The 23,157-nt window shown below is 37.8% G+C and overlaps 1 protein-coding gene across 1 annotated transcript; it reads left to right on the top strand.

Annotated features, from left to right (window-relative positions):
- The first annotated feature begins 5,087 nt into the window (after positions 1-5,087).
- On the top strand, positions 5,088-5,758 carry LOC140883285 (large ribosomal subunit protein uL15x-like). The gene has a single exon (XM_073289701.1). It carries the CDS (start codon positions 5,145-5,147, stop codon positions 5,583-5,585), a length of 441 nt encoding a protein of 146 aa, XP_073145802.1. The 5' UTR covers positions 5,088-5,144; the 3' UTR covers positions 5,586-5,758.
- Positions 5,759-23,157: the final 17,399 nt, after the last annotated feature.

Here is a 23,157-nt window from a genome sequence, read left to right on the forward strand (position 1 = left end):
GATCAGGTTATTCACAAGAACAAAATATAAATTCAACAATCAATAATCTTAATAAAAATCTAAGAATCCCAAATCAAAATCCACATGTTCGACATAAAATTGTTTGGCCCAATCTCGCGGTCTTGGTTGAACAAAAACTAATCAATAATTGAAAACAATATTCAAACAAAAGTTTTAATCAACAAAAATTGAGAAATAAAAGAGAAGAGAAGAAAATCTCCAAGCCTCTCGCCTCCTAGCCGCCTCACGTCTGGTTCCTGCGTGAATCCCCCTTTAATCTGCTCTTTAATCTTCTATTTATAGGATTTGAAAGCCCATAAAATAAAACCCACAAAATAAGAGTTTAATTCCGAAGATTCTCTTTTCTAATCTGCGCGAAATCTTGCTCGAGCGGGAATAAGTTGCGCTCGAGTGAGTAACTTTCTGCTAAATTATATTTTTTTCACGCTTCTCAGGTCTCGCTCGAGCGGCAACAAGTTGCGGCTCGAGCGAGCTCACTTTTTTCCAATGCGTAGCGGTTTTAAAAAATTCATATATGGACTTCTAGCCATCAGATCGAGCCGAAATTTGGACAGCAGCTTCAAAACATCTTGACTTCAATTTGAACGATGAATAGCGGATTTGGATATCTGTAGCATTAAAAATAAATTTATGATCATAGATGCTCGGTAATTCATTATTGCGGCTCTTCTCTTGCTCCAAATTCTTGATTTCTTCAATATTTTCTTCAAACAAACCCGGAGATACACACGCATAAAATAAATTATAAATAAAACATGTAAAAACACACATGAAACCATATGGATGCGTGCCTAATAAATCTAAAAATAACACAAAATAATGCACAAAAAATGCACTTATCAACTCTCTCATACTTAAACTTTGCTCGCCCTCGAGCAAAACATATAAAAACAATAATGCAAACCCAAACATAAGTAAGGACGAGTCAGGGAAATTACAGCCTCGGAGAAGTTCCAACACCTACAAAAACAAATCACAAAAATGCTCTCGATTTTTCATAATACACCATCAGTTTAGCGTGAACGTGTGTGTGTGCCATGTTATTTCAACTACATGCAACTTAAAAAGAATCTGTTATACGACTGCTTAGCGACCTATGACAAATCAGTGTAACCATCACAATCAAGTGTCCATTTCTTCCAACGATTTCTTAACAAAACACACCTCCCTTGAGATAGATTACACACCTCCGAATTTTGCACTCGATTTTCTTAAGCCCCAATAATTACCCGCGAACTTAGCCATAACTAAGATAGGATTAGAATTTCAATTCCCTCGTCTATAGCCCGGATGTATCAACAATCTCATGGAATTCGAAAAATTAGTTTCAGACTAGGTGATTAGGATTTCAATCCCTTGCCCGAAAGTCGGATGGAGTTGTTATTATTTTTTCAAAGAATTAAATTTTTAATTTTTTTAAATTTGCATCAATTTCATTCTTAAAAATTATTTGGTGTGCCCAAGATCATAAGTGCATTGTCAAAGGATCATTAGAATTCAAAAGACACAACTAAGAACACTTAGCACCTAGTGTCGTGCAATGGTCAAACAGCCACAAACATCATCAATGGTATCGCTACAATTCACTGGTTTAACATGAGTGCTTAAAAATATTCACGGTTCAACCTACGGTTTCTCATGTCCAATCAAGAGCAAAAACAAAAAAAAATTTCATAAAAATCATAACTTCATATCATCATCGGCTCCCATTTATCATCACACTTACACACATGCAAACAAACACTAAAACGAACGAGACACACTCCAACTAAATGATTACGAATACAACACAAACATAACAAACAATAAAATAAACTAGTCTACCCCCCATATTTTTCCCAAAGCATTGCTCTCAATACTTTAGACACACAAACAAAATGCAAAAACAAACACACAAATGCAAAACGAACATAAAAACAATGAAAACAAAAATAACACTCCCCTCGTCTTAGACTCGTTCTCTCTCCGGCTATAGAACTCCATAAGTAACTTCTTTTAGCGGGACAACATACTGCACATATAAAGACGACGGGTAAGGCGATGGATTACAAAAGATAATAAAAATAAAAATTGAAAAGACTCTAACTACTAATGTCTAAATAAATAAAGAAAATGCGGAAAATTTTAAAAATTTTGGCATGACCTATTTGTTTGAATAATAAAACCACCTGTCTCAAACAGCAGTTTAAATAGACCTCAACCCAAGGTGAACAACAAACACAAGCATGCAAAACAATATCTAATTCGACGCCAACCGAAAGAACAAAGTATTTAATGTTTACATGCCAACAATAAATTGCAGGGAAAATCACGTCCTGCTACGAAAAGGGGAAACAACACATAAACATAAATGCGGAAAGAAAAGAGCTGCAACGGTCAGGGTGTGCCTCCGAACACCTATGGGCCCTGAAAATCCTGCCCCGCAGTCTCATCCAAATGCTCACCTGCACCAAGCACAATAGTGAGCCTAAAAGTCCAGCAAGATTTAAATAATACAGCAAGGGTTCAAAATAATGCATAATACTAAAAATAGTGCCCAATAGACTAATGAATCTCACGCGAAAGGAATAAAGTCAAGACATGCCCGAAGTAAGAACAATGGCAACATGCGATGGAAAACACATTCATGAAACATTTATCCTTTACTTTCACTATTGAATTTGGATCCTCGACTGTGACTATGATTTCGATCGATCGATGCCTATAGTATACAATGCCGGCAAGAAAGTCAAGATTTCTCCGGACCCCTCATTGCCCTTTAATTGGTAGGGAAATCGAGATTGCTCCCGACCTCGTACTACACATCCATTTGGTAGGGAAATCGAGATTGCTCCCGACCTCGTACTAAACGTCTATTTGGTAGGAAAACCGAGATGTCTCTTGACCTCGTACTATACGTAATTTGGCAAGTGAATCAGGGCATCCCCCGACCCAACATTGCACGTACAAGTCACAACCAACTCACTTCATTCTTTAACTATTTCTTTCATTCAACAATTTCTCATTTCAACATTTAATCCTTTACAAACATTTCTTTTGATACTAGACTTCGGGACTAGAATATTAAATAAATTTTGAAGTCACAAACGCGAATAAATGGCGTTGAATAATGTAAATGAAATAAACTCAAAAGATAGCATAACATAAATTTTATGGATGATTGGAGTGTAGGGGAGCACCCTAGGCTTAAAGCTTTACTCACATTTTTTTAAGTTTACGCTCATAAGGCCCAACTCGAGCGGTTAACCCATAAAATCCAAAACTCATCCTATTTAAATCCAAAAGGTTTTCCGTTCAAACCGGCACATCAAACACACCTTGAAATACTCTAAGAACCAGTATTTACATTTTTATAATGGTCCAAACCAACTCAAAAACTTAGACACCCGGACAGCCCGTAAAACAAGGGAAAAATCTGCTCACGTTACTCTAACTTAAAACGTACATAACCCAATCGATTTTTACCCGGAATAGGCCCAATTTACACCGACACGATCCTTACATCCTATACTTTAAGAAAATCAAAGGTAGCCCCAGTCCAGGCCTCTAAAACTGAACCCACCAGAATCATTTCCCAAGACTTGATGCAACGGTAAAAATTCTGTTTTGACACCTTTGAAGCTAAGGCCACTCAAACTTACTCCTCATGCTCTAACCCTTCAACAACCCATCCAAGCGACTCATTAGCATCCCAATATGTCAATCTAGAGCCTTTGAACTAGTCTCTTGCCCGATGCTATCTCATTACATTTGTTTCATCCAATACGATTACCCGGCGCCCTCAAACTCTTCAATCCAACACCTCAACCAAAATCCTATTGGACCAGCCCCTATTATGTGTACAAAACTCATTCAAAACACATGTTTAAGACCCATGAACATCCCATGGGCAGCCCCTCCACTCCTCTCATCCATTTCTCCAAATTTTCAATTTAAACGCCACAAACTCAAAGCAATTTATATCATTTCAATGCAAAGCCACCAAATAACATGGCTAACACCACGTACAACTTAAAATCAATCAAATACATATTGACATGGGCCGAACACTACAGGGAACTACTGAATTTTCGTTCAAGACATAAAACTTTACACTTAGAAGCAAGAAATCACCCCAAAACTCCAATATGCAAGCTAGGAAATGCATTATACAAAAAGGTTCACCCCATGCCTCACCCCTTGCCAAAACCGAAATCACACACACATTTTACACTAAAAATCTGCCAAAAATTCGAAATTACAAGAAAGATTCAAGAAGCGTATAACCTATGCTTGGGTTTTAAAATTAGAAAGGAATTTCTTGCCTCAAAATTGCAACCAAAATAATATGATTGTGGAGGACGAAAGAGAGGATATGCTCGAAGATCGTGATTTTCCTGCTCGTGATAATGAATACGTGCCACCGGATATTGTTACTTCGCGAGATCCTACCGTAAAGTTTAACGCTTTTTTGGAGCGACGTGTCGGCATTCAGAACAGAGATTTGCATAATAAGCTTCAGAAGGATTTGATTGAACATATCTGGAGTTTTTATGGAGATGAATAATTAATAATGTATTTTTTCTTAATTATGTGTGTGATTTTAAAAATTATGTTTTTAACTTTATGTGTAAGCTTTTAATTTTAATTATGTGTAATATAAAATTTTAAATATGAAATTTTATTGTGTTGAATTATTCATATATTTAATGAAATAAAAATTATTTGTGTATTTCTTAATTTTCTGTAATATTAAAATTTTAATAATGTGTAATTTTAATTTTTTTAATTGTGCAAATTTATTTTGTGTTTGAATAAAAATATATTTAACAGAATAAAAAATTAATATCTCAACATCCTCTCTACAACATCATCTCACCCGCGCAGAACCATCATCATGCAATGAAGTTACCAACTTCATCTCACCAACATCATCTCACCATTGAACATGCTCTTAGATGGACATTCGACCATGTGGGTAAAGGGAAATAATGAAATTAATATTAAAGAGGCCGAATTGATATAATGAATATTTCAAGGGGTTAAGTGAAATTAAGTGTAATATATAATCACCCCAAAACCCTAGGCTCTCATTTTAGCACTAAAGCCGCCGGCCTCCCCCGTCTCCCAAATCCTCCGCCGCAATGACGACTCGATTCAAGAAGAACCGCAAGAAGCGCGGCCACGTGAGTGCAGGTCACGGACGTATCGGAAAGCACAGGAAGCATCCTGGAGGCCGCGGTAATGCCGGTGGCATGCACCACCACCGCATCCTGTTCGATAAGTATCACCCCGGGTACTTTGGGAAGGTCGGTATGCGCTATTTCCATAAGCTCCGGAACAAATTCTTCTGTCCCACCGTCAACGTCGACAGGATCTGGTCGATGGTGCCGCAGGATGTCAAGGACAAAGCGTCTAAGGACAAAGTGCCGATGATTGACGTGACGCAGTTTGGGTATTTTAAGGTTTTGGGAAAGGGGTCGTTGCCCTCTGATCATCCTTTTGTGGTAAAGGCGAAACTTGTGTCAAAGAATGCTGAGAAGAAGATTAAGGAAGCTGGTGGCGCTGTTGTGCTCACTGCTTGATTAGGATTTTGGTGAATTTTCTTTTTCTGTCTTTTTGTTATCAATCACTTGGTTTTGGCATAGACTTTGTCAGCGTTATTACTCGAAGCACTTCTAATCAAGCTGCTCTGTTTGTTTAGTACGAATGCTTTGTTTTCGGACATCCTATATGCTATCAAAAATTGCATTTTTTATGATTTTTTTGTGGATGGTTTGGATGAAGTTTGCAGTCAATAAGTTACTTGTTGGTTTACTTGCGTGAATACTAATTACTGTGGTTTGTACTTGTGTTTGGTTTGGTTCCATGAAGTAAATCTTGTGGAATGAATTTGGATAGAAGTACTATTTATGCAATCTTCACTAAGGTGCATGGAAATAGAAGGCCTTTGCTCAGAAGACAAAGTTGAGGGCAAGGTGCCTTTCGGGTTAGACTAATAATCAGTTCATTTATAGTGAGAAGGGATGACCATTCTCGTGCATGATATTTTGTTTCATTATTTCAACTTTAAAACACGATTAGAAGACAACCTTTGAATGGTTGAATCTTTAAAGGAAACCAAAGTTAAACCTTCATGGTTGAAGCATGCCCTTTAATCGAATGGATGAGTCTTGGTTTGTGTCAAGAACTAATGGCTTGGTCTTGTGACACAAGAGTCTTGGTGAAGATTCTTGGGTTTTAACAACTGCTGTGGCTTATATGTACATACATTTTCCTACAAAGTGGAATCTCATCCAATTCTTGATCTATTGTTTGATTCATTCACCAGGTTTTTCTTCGACTTTTGTCATTTGGGCCGAACCTATTATTGCTGGTTTTGTTGTGGAGATTCTATATATATGTTATTGGCTTCATATCATTTCAGTTAAACCTTGTGTGTTACCCATTAGAAGATGTTGGAAAACCTCGTCGCCTGACCGCGATATTAACATTGCAGAAGTAGAGTATGGCAACTGTTGATCATCCAAACCAAATCCATCCGTACATTCTTTTAAATTAGGAGTTTTTTTGTCACCCTTGATTGCAGTGTACATTCTTTTAAATTAGGAGTTTTTTTGTCACCCTTGATTGCAGTGTTGATGGGATCGATTAGATTTTCATCGTTGATGATGGGATCGATTAGTTAATAAAGTACAGAATACCATTAACACTTGATACCCTGGGGCACACCGAACCAACCTTGAATGTGGTGTATACTAGTACAGCGGTACACGTTAGACAACTAGATCGAGCCACTTCATCTGCTTTGAGTTTTATTGTTTCGTTCGGTCTCAAGTATTTGTCGATTATTCGAGTGTTCCAGTGTTATTATCTGATACCTTTGAAATTACTGTATTATCAACAGTTATATCATTAAGAAAAAAAAATTCATTTCACATTCATACGGTAAAAACAGAGGGCATTTTGAAAAAAAAAATTCGAGTTGCTCGGAGATTACATTAGTCGAGAACCTGAATATTTCCAATTGATTGGGCTCGAGTATCATAGTTGTGTGTTAAATGAAGCCTGAGTAAGATGCTATATTGGCATATTGCTACTTGAGCTCCATTTGGTTTCTTTAAAACAAAGAGAAAGGGAAATAAAATGTAGTTTGTGGTGCAGAGCCGATAATTTTACCAAAATTTAAGATATGATAGCATTTTCAGATGCTAAACATAGATGACGGCAAACAAATATACTGATGTAAAACTTGTTAAATTTTGGGTCAGGATCTCCAAACCATAGTCCTTACTCACCGGTGTAGCACGACAAGTTCCCTAAGTGTTTTCTAGAATTCTTTTCCAAACATTACCTAAAACAAGCAATGGGTCGGGTTCACTAGGTTGAAATAGGTCTTGTTACAATTTTGAGGATAAATATGATCCGACCCATTAAAATTAAATCTTACACTCGATTCTATATCTTAGTTTTAATGTGTTGAACACATTAGCTTCGTCAAACAATTATTACTGTTAATCAAGGGAAACATAATTAATTTAGGTATTTATAGCATTCGTAAATTGTAATTTTTTTTAAAAAAATAATCCATAATTTATAGTTTTATTTTATTTCTTCCATAATTTATAGTTTTTAGTGATTATGTTTTAATTTAAGTTAGATGATAAGAAATAAAAATATTATTTAAAATATATAAATTTATTATGTATACACTATTTTCTACGCATGTTGCGTGTGAAAATATACTAGTATTTGTTATAAATCATAATAGAAATAGAGAAATGAGTAGAGAGAATTAATGAGAAAATAGATAATTTGAAACGATCCAAAACTACTACTAATTTTTTTTCATATATATATATATATATATTATTCTATTTCTTTACCTTAAAATATTATTACTATATATATATATCATACTTCAAATAAATTTACATAACTTAATATACACTATATAAATATATGTGTATATTACATGAAATTAATTATTAAATCATGATAAAATCTCATGCATAAAAATCCCCACAACTAAATATTTTTAAATAAATTTTTTCAACAAATCCATGCAAACTAGAAAATAAATACGTAAATCTAAAAATCAATGCATACCCTCAAACTTATATATTAAAACATATGCGGAAAAATTTGTTTTTAACTCTCAAAACATCAATATCATAAATGAGTTATGGTCACGGGTCTGCTAGCTGCCCGGATACTTATACGCTCTCGCCGTCAGTCGGAACCACATTTTCTTCATTATGCTCAGGCTCACCTGCACCATTTAAATCCAGTGAGTCTAGATGCTCAACACGTTTTATCATTACGTAACAACATGAAACCACACACAAACACACATCATATAAAATATTGTGAATATACTTATACGTGCATGATCTTAAAAACATATGCATATAAGCATGTATCGTTTAAACATAAACATTATCATCATACTTTATCATAAACATTATTCTTAATACGTCTCATAAAATGACATGTCTTAAATTCTCAAATCTCAACAGGTCGTATCCATATCGATGGTCTCATACTCAACGATTGATCCATCATAAAATCAACGTACGTGGTGGTGGGATTTCCACCTCTGTGCTGCCACTTCATCAACACTCAATGTTGGATCCATAAGCTCATTATAACATAAACATTATCAGGAAGGTCACGGGGCCCAGGTATCCCGGCCTCCAACCATATCACTTTCCACCTTTTCTTTAACTTCCATAAAAACATTATTTTTCTTAACATGCCCTTAAACTTAACATAAAAATTCTTACATGATGCATGAACATAAAAATTCTCATTATTTTTTTATTTCATAAAAATTTGTCCGTACATATATATTTAGTTTATTTTCTTAAAAATCATACTTATATATAATAAAAATACATGCATGAGTTAAATATATATTTACGGACCTTTTATTTTTCCAAAGACTTGTTCGAGCTGCTCACCCCTTAGATTTAACCCATACATTTCTAGACTGACCCAATAATTCTCATGGACCCCAGATCCATGAAAAATAATGGTCTCACATAAAATATTATTTAAGTTCATTTAAATTAATTAACTTAAAATTAATCCAATAATTCTAAACTATCCCAAAAACGCTTAAACCGGCCCATTAACTTAAACATTAGCCCATTTAAATTACTAAACCAGACACAACTTGACCAATAATTCTCATGGATCACTCGGTCCATGACAAATTAATGGGCTCACTTCATTAATTAATTAAGCCCAAATTTACAATTAAACTGGCCCAATTAATTAATTAACCAAACCCAAACCTATTAATTATTAACTTAATCTTTTTTTTAATTTAAAATAAAAATATCCGAGCCCAACTAATATAACTCTGACCCGACTAACTTGACCCATCAACTTTTTAGACCCGATCCGTGAAAGAGTGGGTGCCCAGTGAGCCAACTTGTGGCTATGGGCTTTGATGACTCTTTGTACAAACGATCTTTTGTTTAATGTAATTTACACTTTTATTAATGGCAATGACTTTATCTTTCTTCATATTGTTATATTATGATATACTATTGTTGTTTTGATAAAGACCTTGAATATACTATAGTGTATGTAAGATGTGGTAGAACATGGGGATGTCTATCATGAAATACATCTTATAGTCACTGTATATTCTAAACTGTTCCTAGTCGATTGAGCCGTCCGATAATAAGGATAAGGATCGCTCGAGTTTGAGACTAGCATTTGCGATGCGGAGTACCACGTTTCATTGGTAGGGAACATGGAGATGTTCGAAGCATGCAAATGGATATTCATAGGATGAATAATCGAACTACCCTATCCGGACTTTCCAAGTGGTTATCACTTATCGAGTGGATTAAGTCCGCAGTTTTGGTTGTACACCATTAGTCCTTACTACTTGAAACATCATGGAGACTCTATATGCTAGTACTGTGCTTTGACTCGTTTACCGACTCTATGGGGGTCATCAGGTGTCGGGATTGGGTACAGTTACAACACATATAGGAGTCGATGCATTGTTGTCAAGGATTCACCACATACTTGCGAGTGTGGATATCCTATGCGATCTGAGGAGATATTAGTGTGACGAATCTCTGGCCAGAGTACTTGATGTGATTTAAGAAATGGTTTCTTAGTAGCACATGCGATGTCACTAATTTGATCTTCAAGATGCATTGCATAGTTATCGAATCTTGAGCGACTCTCGATATACCAATGGTTGTTGATTCGATCGGGATATATGGATGAAGGGACCGTACTGTACGCTAACCAAAATCTACTGGTTCTTGTAGGCACTATCAGTGATACCTAGGGAATCATGGGGCGATGTTGCTAGGCGCTTTACCATGATTCGATGGGCAAGTCGGAAAGTGTTGTTCCGATTCACAAGGAGTTGTGAGCCCACGGCTAGCTGTATCCCTGAACCATTGAGGGTCACACAGTGTAATGGAGTTTTAATCCCCGTTGAGATAGTTAAATTTAAAGAGTTAAATTTAATGAATAAAGAAGTTGGACTTCTTAAATAAGAGTAAGGGAGTAGGATTTCCTAAAATGACATAGGGATGTACATTTTTGGAAACCACTGAATTCGGATTCAGGAAAATTTATCTTGACTTTAAAATGTGCAGAAATGGTTTCTGTGCACATTGATGAAATCGGTTTATCAATCGGAGTCACGATGAATTTTATATTAATTTCTGAACATGCGGGCTTTGCTTGTCGGGCCTCAACTTATGACTAATGGGCCCTAAGGTGTTAGTGGCCTGCATTATAAATAAGTTATTGCAGTACAGAAATTACACACAACTGGTCATAATTTGAGAGACAGAAAATCGAAAACCCTAGCTCTCTCTCAAAAGAAATTCGGCCGCCCCCTCCCTTCTCTGCGTGAGAAATTCCGGTCTGTGATTTTGAATTGCAGTCTGGAATAGCGAATCAAATTCGTTTATTCTCTTCGTAGAAAACTTCTGATAGATTTTCTAGTGCAATCTATCAGAGGGATTAAACCTCCATTCGTGGACCTGATTGAAGGAGTTCATCAGTTCCTGGGAGAGACAACAAGAGCAGAGAAATCTGTTGGAGTCCAATAATCTCGCTTCGAGATTGAAGGTAAAATTTAATAATAGTTATTTAATTTTACACACACTTATAATTTAATCGTTAAACGGTTGATACCCACACTATGGAATTGTTCCATAATAAAATTTTTAAACTTCCGCTGCACCAGGTATCAATCGTGATTGATCTGAACGCCAGTTTTCCAACAGTGGTATCAGAGCAAGGTTGCTCAGATCAAACGATTAAATTAATCGATTGTACAAAAATTTTTGGGTCTTGGTTTTTTAAAACAAAATAAATATTTTAAATAAAAAAATTTTTTTTCGGGCAAAACCCGGGCAGCGATTGGATCGCTGCCCGGTGGGGCAGCGACGGTCACTGCCCCGGGCGGCGCACGTCGCCGCCCAGGGGCGGCGCTCAGCGCCGCCAGGGCAGCGCTCGGCGCTGCCCAGCGCAGCGCAGCGCAGAGCGCTGCCCAGGGCGGCGCACAGCGCCTCCCAGGGGCGACGCTCGGCGCCGCCCAGGGCAGCGCACGGCGCCGCCAGGGCAGCGATTGTCGCTGCCCTAAAGGGGCAGCCGGGCTGCCCCGGCCCGCGCCCACGGGTGCGGGCCGGCCCGGGAGTGTCCCGGGCGGCCCGCGGGAAAAATTATTTTTTTATTTAAATTAATTTTAATGTGTTAAAATTTTATTTTTGGTCCGGTCAAAAATTGTTTTTGATTGGTTCACGAGGCATCGGATCGAATTGTTCGAGTCCGAAAATTTTAAAATTGATTTTTGGATAAATTTGAATTTTTGGAAAATTTTAATATTTTATCCTTAAATTGAATTTTGAAATCAATTATTTTTGGTACAATTGATGATAAGATTTGATCTTATGTATATATTAGATAAAATATGATTTTATTTAATAAAAGGTAAAATATGATTTTATATGTAAAATATGATTTTATATATAAAATATGATTTTATCCTGTTTAAATTTAAATTGCCATATGCATGATATCCAATGAATTAATTTTGAATTAAATGTTATTGGATAAGGATGATCGATTGCCATGACCAATTTTGTAGGTGTATGTTAGGAATTTACATTTGTTTTATTGTTGTTGGTTTTATTAATGGGCCTGGTTTATGGCCCAATATGAATGTCATATGTAATAAAAGTGGGCTTGGTTTATGGCCCGTTCCCACCCCTAAAATGTATCCCCTACTTGTCATTGCTATTTATTGTAAATACATTAGATTTAGTGGGAGATCAAGATTTGAAGATGGTGGGCCCAGCAGACAATAAAGACGAAGAAATGTAAATTGGAAGCTAATGTAATAGGATTGCATTGCATACTGCATATTACCTAGGATTGGACTAAGACTCGTGATTGGCAACCACGAGTCAATTAGAAATGGAATCGATCATCCTATATATAATATATGATATTATGATTGTATGCATGTTTTAGACATAATTGCGTGAATCCGGCAAGCATGCAATAATTTGAAATTGATGAGACAAATTTTTATAATTAAAAATCCCTCATTTTAAATATGATTTAAAATTGATATCAAGATAAATAAAGGAAATTTAAATTTGTTTAAATATTCCTACCTTCCATCAACGGTCAATGTATGAGATGCTACCCGCGGATACGGTCCGGCTCATATTATTGGGGGGGCCCGTTCGTCGGAAAGCTGTACATTGGATCGACAAATGTTGTAAGTTGGGTGGAACTCCCATGGGATCGGCTCATATTATTGGGGGATCCACATGGCGACCGTCCATCACAACTTAATATTGATGGGTCATCTTGACATGTCACTTTAAACGGCATCATATTATTGGGCCCTTATTGGACATGAGGTAAATACATGGGGGTTGCTTTGGAAGCAATTGGGCTCTACCTTTTGAGAATTATGGTTGGCTGATATTATTCGGGACCATAAGTTTGTCAATTGGACTCCATGTTCTCACTAAGAAAAAAGTTTCCCGTTTTCACTAGAGGGTAGTGAAATCGTTAAAATAGTGGGAGTGAGATTCATAAAATTAAATTCGCCTATTTTATGTCTTAGTAAATTGCTTAAACAATCATTGATATATGTCTGTTTTTCTTTTCAGTATTTCATACAATGAATTCGCGTAATCCATTATTCTCGATCCTCGAACAAAACAAGTTGACTGGCGCAAACTATACGGAATGGTTCCGGAAGTTGAAGATTGTCTTGACTTCGGAGAAGATGCTCTACGTGTTAGAGAAATCACCTCCGAAGGAAGCACCAGCTGACGTAAGTCCGGAGGAATTGGCCAAACTTGATGCATGGTGGGACCATGACATCAAGACCAAATGCTATATGCAAGCCTCGATGTCTGATGAACTCCAGAGGCGATTTGAGGACACCGTGAATGCTGCTGACATTCACGCTCAACTCAAGGAACTTTTTGGGGCTCAATCGAGGGCTGAAAGGTTCGCTACTGTTAAGGAGCTAATGACGTGTCGCATGCGTGAAGGGACTTTGGTCCGTGATCATGGGGTACGAGTGATTTGGCTCATACAGAAGTTAGCAACTCTTGATTTGGTGTTGGAGCATGAACTCAACGTGGATTTACTGCTTCTGTCTCTTCCTTCTTCGTTTGACGGATTTGTGGTAAATTTTAATATGAACAAGATAGAGGCCACCCTTGAAGAGATGGTCAATATGCTTGTGACATATGAATCCACACTAAAGAAGGATAAACCAGCTTTCTTGGTGGGCTCCTCATCTTCTGCTAAGAAGGGGCCAAGTACGAAGGGTAAGAAACGTTCTGCCCCACCCAAGAAAGTCGAACCCGAGAAGAAGCACAAGACAAAGGCTTCAAACAATGGAAAATCCAAGGATGTTTGCCATTACTGCAAGAAGCCCGGTCATTGGAAGCGCAATTGCAAGGAATATCTAGAGCAGTTGGGAACTGCAAAGGGTATGTTCTATATTGAAATAAACATTTCACTTAATACTACTTCTTGGGTATTGGATACCGGATGTGGATCTCACATTTGCAATGATTTGCAGGTGATGACAAGAAGTCGCAGGCTTAGAATGAGTGAGACCCAGCTGAGGCTCGGGAATGGTTCCAGAGTTGAAGCTACAGCCATTGGAGATGTTTGTTTAATTTTGCAGAACGGTTTTAAGTTATTTTTAAGAGATGTTTTATTTGTTCCGGATTTAATTAAAAACATTATTTCTGTTTCTATGCTAGATAGAGATGGTTATTCTTGCAATTTTGTGAATGGGATTTGCAATATTTACAAGAATGAATGTTTGATTGGAAATGGACAACTTGAAAACGATCTATACAACTTAAAACTAAAAGACGTTCCAATAAATTATGTTGATAAACCGGCGACAACAAACAAAAGGAAAATCGATAGCCAAAACCCGGCAAACCTTTGGCACGCTAGGCTAGGTCATATTTTCTCAAGAAGGATGAACAAGCTAGTGGGAGAGGGCATGTTTGATATGTCTGATATTAACTCTCTACCTACTTGTGAATCCTGTCTAAAAGGAAAAATGACTAAATCTCCTTTTAAGGGGAAACCTGAGCGTAGTCAAAATCTGTTGGATTTGATCCATACAGATGTTTGTGGTCCATTTAGAGTTGGGACTCAATATGGCCACACCTACTTCATTACCTTTACTGATGATTATTCAAGGTATGGGTATTTATATTTAATGAAATATAAGTCTGAAGCATTTGAAAAGTTCAAAGAATTCAAGGCTGAAGTAGAAAACAAGCTAGGTAAAAGTATTAAAGCACTTAGATCGGATCGAGGTGGAGAATACTTGAGTACCGAGTTTTTGGACTATCTGAAAGAGAATGGGATTCTTTCTCAGTGGACTCCTCCTATGACACCACAGCTGAATGGTGTATCGGAGCGTCGTAATCGAACTTTGTTGGACATGGTTCGATCCATGATGAGCTTCACTGAGCTTCCACCTTCATTTTGGGGCTATGCGCTTGAAACGACGGTATTGTTGTTGAACAACGTCCACACTAAAGCAGTGGACAAAACACCATACGAGTTATGGAATGGCAAAGCTCCTAAGTATTCGTACTTGAGGATTTGGGGATGTCCTGCTTACGTGAAGCGGACAGTGGGAGATAAGTTGGATAGTCGATCCAGCTTATGTTATTTTGTAGGGTATCCGAAGAATTCAATCGGATATTATTTCTATTATCCTGCTGAAACAAAGGTGTTTGTTTCAAGGAATGCCACCTTCTTGGAGAAGGAGTTCTTATTGGATAAGAAAGGCGAGATGATGGAACTCGAAGAAATTCGAGAAGAACCCGAAATACAAAATAACGATCCTACACCTCAGGAACCATTACTGGACACGCCTGAACCTAGAAGATCCGAGAGGACTTCTAGACCTCCTGTTCGATATGGTCTTCTTCTTGAAGGGGATCAAGATGAACCCGACATTGGATGTGATCCAAGAAACTTCAAGGAAGCAATTTCTGATGCGGATTCAAATATATGGCTTGAAGTTATGCAGTCTGAATTGGATTCAATGCATACAAACCAAGTTTGGTCTTTAGTAGATCCTCCTGATGGAATTGTTCCAATAGGGTGTAAATGGATCTACAAGAGAAAGCTTGGGCCTGATGGTAAGGTATTGACCTACAAGGCGCGATTGGTGGCGAAAGGTTACACTCAAAGACAAGGAGTTGACTATGATGAAACCTTTTCACCAGTTGCAATGTTCAAGTCCATAAGAATCCTTATTGCCATAGCTGCATGGTATGACTATGAGATATGGCAAATGGATGTGAAGACTGCTTTTTTTAATGGAGACATTAAGGAAGAAATCTATATGAAGCAGCCGGAGGGGTTCACATCCATGGGAAGCGAGCATAAGGTATGCAAGCTTCAGAGATCAATTTATGGTCTAAAACAAGCATCAAGAAGTTGGAACCAGAAATTTGATGAAACAATAAAAGATTTTGGTTTCATCAAGAACCCGGAGAAACCGTGCGTGTACAAGAAAGTAGTTAAGGATGCTGTGACATTCTTAGTACTTTATGTTGATGACATCCTACTCATTGGGAATGATGTAGGGATGTTGCAGTCAACAAAGATATGGTTATCAGGTAGATTCTCGATGAAGGATTTGGGTGAGACATCCTACATTCTTGGGATACAGATCTATAGAGATAGATCTAAGAGAATGATAGGACTCACTCAATCAACCTACATCGACACCATATTGAAACGGTTTTCAATGGATGGGTCCAAGAGAGGACATCTACCCATGTGACATGGAGTTTCTTTATCCAAGTCTATGTGTCCCAAGACTGATGCAGAGATAGAGAATATGACACATGTACCATATGCGTCAGCTATAGGTAGTATCATGTATGGGATGATATCTACCAGATCGGATGTAGCATTTGCTCTGAGTGTCACGAGCAGATATCAGGCTAATCCTGGTCAAATGCATTGGAAAGCCGTGAAGGACATTCTTAAGTACTTACGAAGGACTAAGAATATGTTCATGGTATATGGAGGACGAGATCTGAAATTGGAAGGCTATACCGACTCTAGCTTCCAAAGTGACGTGGATGACTCGAAGTCAACCTCTGGATTTGTGTTCATGCTCAATGGCGGTGCTGTCTCTTGGAAGAGTTCCAAGCAGGACACCACAGCGGATTCCACCACTGAGGCTGAATACATTGCAGCATCAGCTGCTGCTAAAGAGGCCGTTTGGATGAGGAAGTTCGTCCAAGAGTTGGGCGTCATTCCTGAATTGTTGGTCCAGTCCCGGTGTACTGTGACAACACGGGTGCCGTTGCTCAAGCAAAGGAACCAAGGTCTCATCAAAGATCCAAACACGTACTGAGGAAATACCACATCATCCGGGAGATTGTGGAAAGAGGAGACATCACTGTCGAACGAGTGGCCTCTACAGACAATATCGCTGATCCGCTTACTAAGCCCTTGCCAGGACCATTGTTTGACAAACATCGCGAAGCAATGGGTCTACGTAGTATGACTAGTTGGCTATAGGGCAAGTGGGAGATTGAAAGAGTGGGTGCCCAGTGAGCCAACTTGTGGCTATGGGCTTTGATGACTCTTTGTACAAACTCATAAACCCGAGCCCGGCCCGTTTAAAGCCTAAAATTCAGAACCTAACTTGTGCAAAAATCTGCACACGACCAGCCTCTTAAAACAGCTGCGGTCGCGGGAATCCGGCCACCACCGGCCAGAGAACCACCCCCAGACCTATCCCACATCCATACGGTTCTAACCCAACAAATTTGACTTTAAACGGAGCCCTGTAGAAGGAGAACGAACCAAAACAATCTAGCCATAGTTTCTGCTCGCGCGCAGAACGCATGCACTGACTTCAGGCCATTCGATCGTCTAGCTCCAGCCACCACCTGCCGGAACACCACCTGGAGGACCTTTCACAAGGTCTTGGGGTTCTAACCCAACTGGAATCAGACCCTAACTCGCCCTGTGGACCAAGAACGAGCCATCACACGCAAATTATTCAATATGCGACCAAACCTGTGTCCAGCTCGATCCTAGCCCAAACCAATTACTAAATCCACTGGACCATCATCAAAACACGACCCTAAGGACCCAAATTAAGACCACAAACCGAAGTACAGCAGTCCCGATAAATCCATGATTAGAAAACTCATAAAACTTGAGCCATATGCATCAAAAACTTGATAACATGCATGAACCATGAATAATATCATTCAAATCTGAAAAACACATGCATTAACAGATCATTCATATTAAAAAATACTGTATATGATTTAAATGGTGGCCAAGAATGAATTCGAGACGTGCCTTTACGTTATTTACGCTCGAATTTACATTTTCATCGCGTAGATCGTAGTCCGGGACAAACGGGGCAATGAATCTTAAATATTTCTTCAAAGTTCACGTGAAAAGTGTGTGAGAGTGCAAGGGAGGCGGCTGCAAATCTGATCTGAGGGCTAGGTTGACGTGAATATGGGTGGAGAAGAATGAAAGCGAAATTAACTTATTTATTTGGTGTTGGAAGTTCACAAGGTGCGGGATCATCGAGATCAATGGCTCAATCTGTGAGACAGACATCTTCTGTTCATTCATTCCAACCACAGACTCAACAACAAGGTAAACAAGAAGGAAGTCAGACTGTGAGTCAACCTCCGAGACAACAAGCTCGAGTGTTTGCTTTGACTGAGGAGCAGGCACAGGCATCACCTGATGATGTGATAGCAGGTACTTTTTTTCTTTGCGGTTATCCTGCTTATGTGCTAGTTGATATAGGAGCTTCTCATACCTTTATTTCTGAAAAATTTGCGTTATTGCATTCATTTTCTGTTGAATCTTTATCTGCTATTGTGTCTATTTCTTCACCTTTGGGAAAAGGTATAATGTCGATGAAATCAGTTAGAAAATGTACATTGCAATATGATGATAATGAGATTGAAATAGACTGTATTGTTCTTGGTTTGTCCGACTTTGATTGTATTATCGACATCGACATGTTAACCAAGTACAGGGCTACAGTTGATTGTGTTCAGAAGGTTGTACAGTTCAGACCTGAGATGACTGATGAATGGAGATTTTATGGTAAAGGTTCAAAATCTCGTATTCCTTTGATATATGTTCTATCCATGACACGTTTATTGCAGAAAGGAGCAGAGGGATTTCTTGTATATGCAGTAGATGTAACAAAAACTAGCCCGAAATTGGATGATTTGCCAGTGGTTAGTGAATTCGCTGATGTCTTTCCTAATGAGATTTTAGGATTGCCTCAATTTCGAGAGATAGACTTCAACATTGAACTGATGTCAGGTACACAACCTATTTCAAAAGCACCCTACCAAATGACACCAGTTGAATTGAAAGAGTTGAAAGAACAGTTGGAAGATATATTGGCCAAAGGGTACATTAGACCGAGTGTCTCTCCTTGGGGTGCACCGGTAATTTTTGTACGAAAGAAGGACGGAACAATGAGATTGTGCATAGACTACCGACAACTGAACAAGGAAACGGTAAAGAATCATTATCCTTTACCTAGAATTGATGACTTGTTTGATCAGTTGCAGGGTTCGTCGGTATATTCTAAAATTGATTTGAGATCCGGCTACCATCAATTGAGAGTAAGAGATGAAGATGTATCGAAAACTGCTTTTCGAACGAGGTATGGTCACTTTGAATTCATTGTAATGCCGTTTGGTTTGACGAATTCTCCAGCGGTATTTATGGGTCTTATGAATCGAGTGTTTCAGAAATATCTTGATGATTTGTTATCATATTTATTGATGATATTCTGATCTATTCCAAAAACCTATGTGATCATGCTGACCATTTGAGAACAATTCTGAAGACGTTGAGAGCAGAAAAACTGTATGCCAAGCTATCAAAATGTGAATTTTGGTTGCGGAAGGTAGTATTTCTTGATCATATTATATCCGAAGACGGTATTTCTGTTGATCCGAGTAAGGTTGAAGCAGTGATCAGTTGGCCTAGACCGACGTCTATACCAGAGATACAAAGTTTTATGGGTTTAGCAGGTTATTATCATCGCTTTATTAAAGATTTCTCGAGTATTGCCAAACCTATTACTCAACTCACTCAGAAAAATGCACCGTATATCTGGACTGAGGCTTGTGAAGATAGTTTTATTGAATTGAAGAAGATGCCGACATGTGCACCAGTCTTGACTATCCCTTCGGACTATGCTTTAAAATTAATTAAATCAAGTTTAAAACTTTTAAGACCACTAAATATTCAGATTTAAAACTCTAAATTTTCGTAATATATAATTAATTATTGGCTTTTGAAAGTATCTTAAAAGCCCATAAAATGGCCTATTTTAGTGAAAATTGGACTTTTATACATATATATATACATTAAAACTTCTATTTTTTGAAAATAAAATCTTAAAATAATATAATTTAAGACTCTTAAAAATCCTAGACAATTTTTGGATGGAAATTTCTATCTCGTTCATCTACAATCCCGTCTACGCGATCGCAAAAATATCTTTTCTCAAATAAATTCACAAATTTCATAATATCGGGTTAAATGCTATAATAACTTTAAAACATGCACATAAATCACATAATTCACATAACAGCACATAAAAATCATTAAACCCCTTATTTTTAATTTTAAAATCATTAAATCTCATAGTTATACATGCGAGTTTACGTAACGAATTTCCGGCGTTACAATTCTCCCCCCTTAAATGGAATTTTGTCCTTGAAATTGCAGTAAGCACCGAATAGATCCGAAACTTCAGCCACCGAAACTTGATCATAGGAATATTTGGCGTATTAATAAAATCCTCTCGCCAACCATGGTTAAGTAATTACATCTATAATGTGCTCAAAGTACCGCGATCACCTCATCATAACCTTGCACCATGTTTTGCAACTCTTGCACTTGGTTTTGTGCATGCAAGTTTTGAGTGTTGAGGGCTTGCACTTGGCCTTCTAATTCTTGTATGCGAGTATCAGACTCGTGGCCACTGGGCTTCATTGCGTGCAGCTTGTTGGACCGCGGTTCGAAGTTCCTTCATTTTAGTCGTTCTTTGGTTATTCAGTTCTTCATATTCAGCGACGGTAGCTAAGGACGACTCTATCTTTCTTTTAGTCTTCCCATGCTTCTCTTCCTCCTTATCAAGATAGTAAGCAAATCTTTCTACGTCGGCTTTGAGGTGATTCCTATGTTCCTCTATCTCGCTTTTGTTTGCCTTGCAACGTCTTCATGTTCTCGATCAGTTCCTCTTTTGCACGTTTTGAAAGAGTGGGTGCCCGGTTAGCCAACTTGTGGCTAAGGGCTTTTGTGACTCTATGTATAAACAATCTTTGTTTAATATAATTTACATTCATTAATGGCATTTTCTTTGTCTTTCTTCATATTTTTATATTGTGATATACTATTGATGTTTTGATAAAGACCTTGAATATACTATAGTGTAAGTAAGATGAGATAGTGAATAAAGAGAGATCACTATTATGAAACACATCTTATAGTCACTGTATATTCTAAACAGTTTCTAGTCAATTGAGCCGTCCGCTAATAAGGATAAGGATCGCTCGAGATTGAGACTAGCATTTGTGATGCCAAGTACCACGTTTCATTGGTAATGGACATGGAGATGTTCAAAGCATGCAAATGGATATTCATATGATGAATGATCGAACTACCCTATTCGGACTTTCCAAGTGGTTATCACTTATCGAGTGGATAAAATCCGCGGTTTTGGTTGTACACCATTAGTCCTTACTACTTGAAACATCATTGAGACTCTATATGCTAGTACTGTACTTTGACTCGTTTACCGACTTTATTGGGGTCATCAGGTGTCGGAATTGGGTACAGTTACGACACATATAGGAGTCGATGCTTTGTTGTCAAGGATTCACCACATACTTGCGAGTGTGGATATCCTATGCGATCTGAGTAGATATTAGTGTGACAAATCTCTGGCCAGAGTACATGATGTGTTTTAGGTTACTCGGTTTTCCTAGTAACACATGCGATGTCACTATTTGATCTCCAAGATGTGATGCATATTTATCGAATCTCGAACGACTCTCGATGCACCAATGGTTGTTGATTCGATCGGGATATATGGATGAAGGTACCGTACTGTACGCTAACCAAAATCTACTGGTTCTTGCAGAAACTATCAGTGATACCTAGGGAATCATGGGGCGATGTTGCTAGACGCTCTTACCATGATTCGTTGGGCAAGTCGGAAATTGTTGTTCCGAGTCACAAGGAGTTGTGAGCCCACGGCTAGCTGTATCCCTGAACCATTGAGGGTCACACAAGTAATGGATTACTAAACCCCGTTGAGATAGTTAAATTTAAAGAGTTAAATTTAATGAAAGAGAAGTTGGACTTCTTAACTAAAAGGGAGTGGAATTTCCTAAAATGACATAGGGATGGGCATTTTTGGAAATCACTGAATTCGGATTCAGAAAAATTATCTTGACTCTAAAAGATGCAGAAATGGTTTCTGTGCACATTGGTGAAATCAGTTTATCAATCGGAGTCACGATGAATTTTATATTAATTTATATATTAACAGGCTTGGCTTGTTGGGCTTGAGTTATGGATTGTGGGCCCTAAGGAGTTAGTGTCCTAATACAATCATAACTTAATCTAGTCTAGAAATTATCTATAAATACATGTGTAGTGTTCGAAAATCAAAAGAATTCGTCTCTTGCAATTTTTGAAATCACACATATATTTTTAAGGGGAATTTTCGAAAATCTCTCTGTCCCTTTAGAGAAAATTCGGTCTGTGATTTTTGTGAAAAATTACATTCCGAATTAACAGATCAAATCTGTTTATTCTCATCGATAAACATCTGATTGATTTCTAGTGCAATCAATCAGAGGGTTTCTGTTTTCTGTTCGTGGACCTTATTCCGGAGATTGATCGTGAAGCCATCGGTTCCCGGGATATACAAGAAGAGCAGATTAAATTTTGTTGGTGTCCATAATCAAGCCGTTGCTTGAATAGGTAAAAATTTAATTGTGATTTTATTTTTTACTTGCATAATTTAATCGTAAAGTTTTGATACCCATGATATGGAATCGTTCCATAGCAAAAAATAAAAATTTTTAAACTTCCGCTGCACCGGGTATCAATTCTTAATTGATCTGAACACGTTATTCCAACAGTGGTATCAGAGACAGGTTGCTCAGATCAAACGATTAAATTAATCGATTGTACAAAATATTTGGCCTCGGTTTTTTGAAAACAAAACGAATTTTAAAAATTAAAATTTTGACGGAACAGGGGCATTGGGGCAGCGATGAAGCTGCCCGCCTCCACATGGGCAGCCCTGTCCCACGTGGAGGAGGGGGATGCCCGGGAATGTCCCGGGCAGTCCGGGAAAAATTAAAATTGATTTTTTAATTAAAATTTTAATATTTTGGAATTTTAGTTTTTGGTCCGATCGAAAATTATTTTTGATTGGTCCACGAGGCATCAGATCAAATTGTTTGAGTCCGAAATTTTTAAAATTGATTTTTGGATAAATTTGAATTTTTGGAAAATTTGTAAATCTTATCCGTTAAATTAGATTTTATAAAA

This window comes from Henckelia pumila, chromosome 2 (genome assembly GCF_033568475.1).
Source record: "Henckelia pumila isolate YLH828 chromosome 2, ASM3356847v2, whole genome shotgun sequence".
In the NCBI taxonomy this organism is placed as follows: domain Eukaryota; kingdom Viridiplantae; phylum Streptophyta; class Magnoliopsida; order Lamiales; family Gesneriaceae; genus Henckelia; species Henckelia pumila.

Coding starts and splice junctions, on each gene's coding strand:
- LOC140883285 (XM_073289701.1), top strand. CDS start 5,145: ATGACGACTCGATTCAAGAAGAACCGCAAGAAGCGCGGCCACGTGAGT.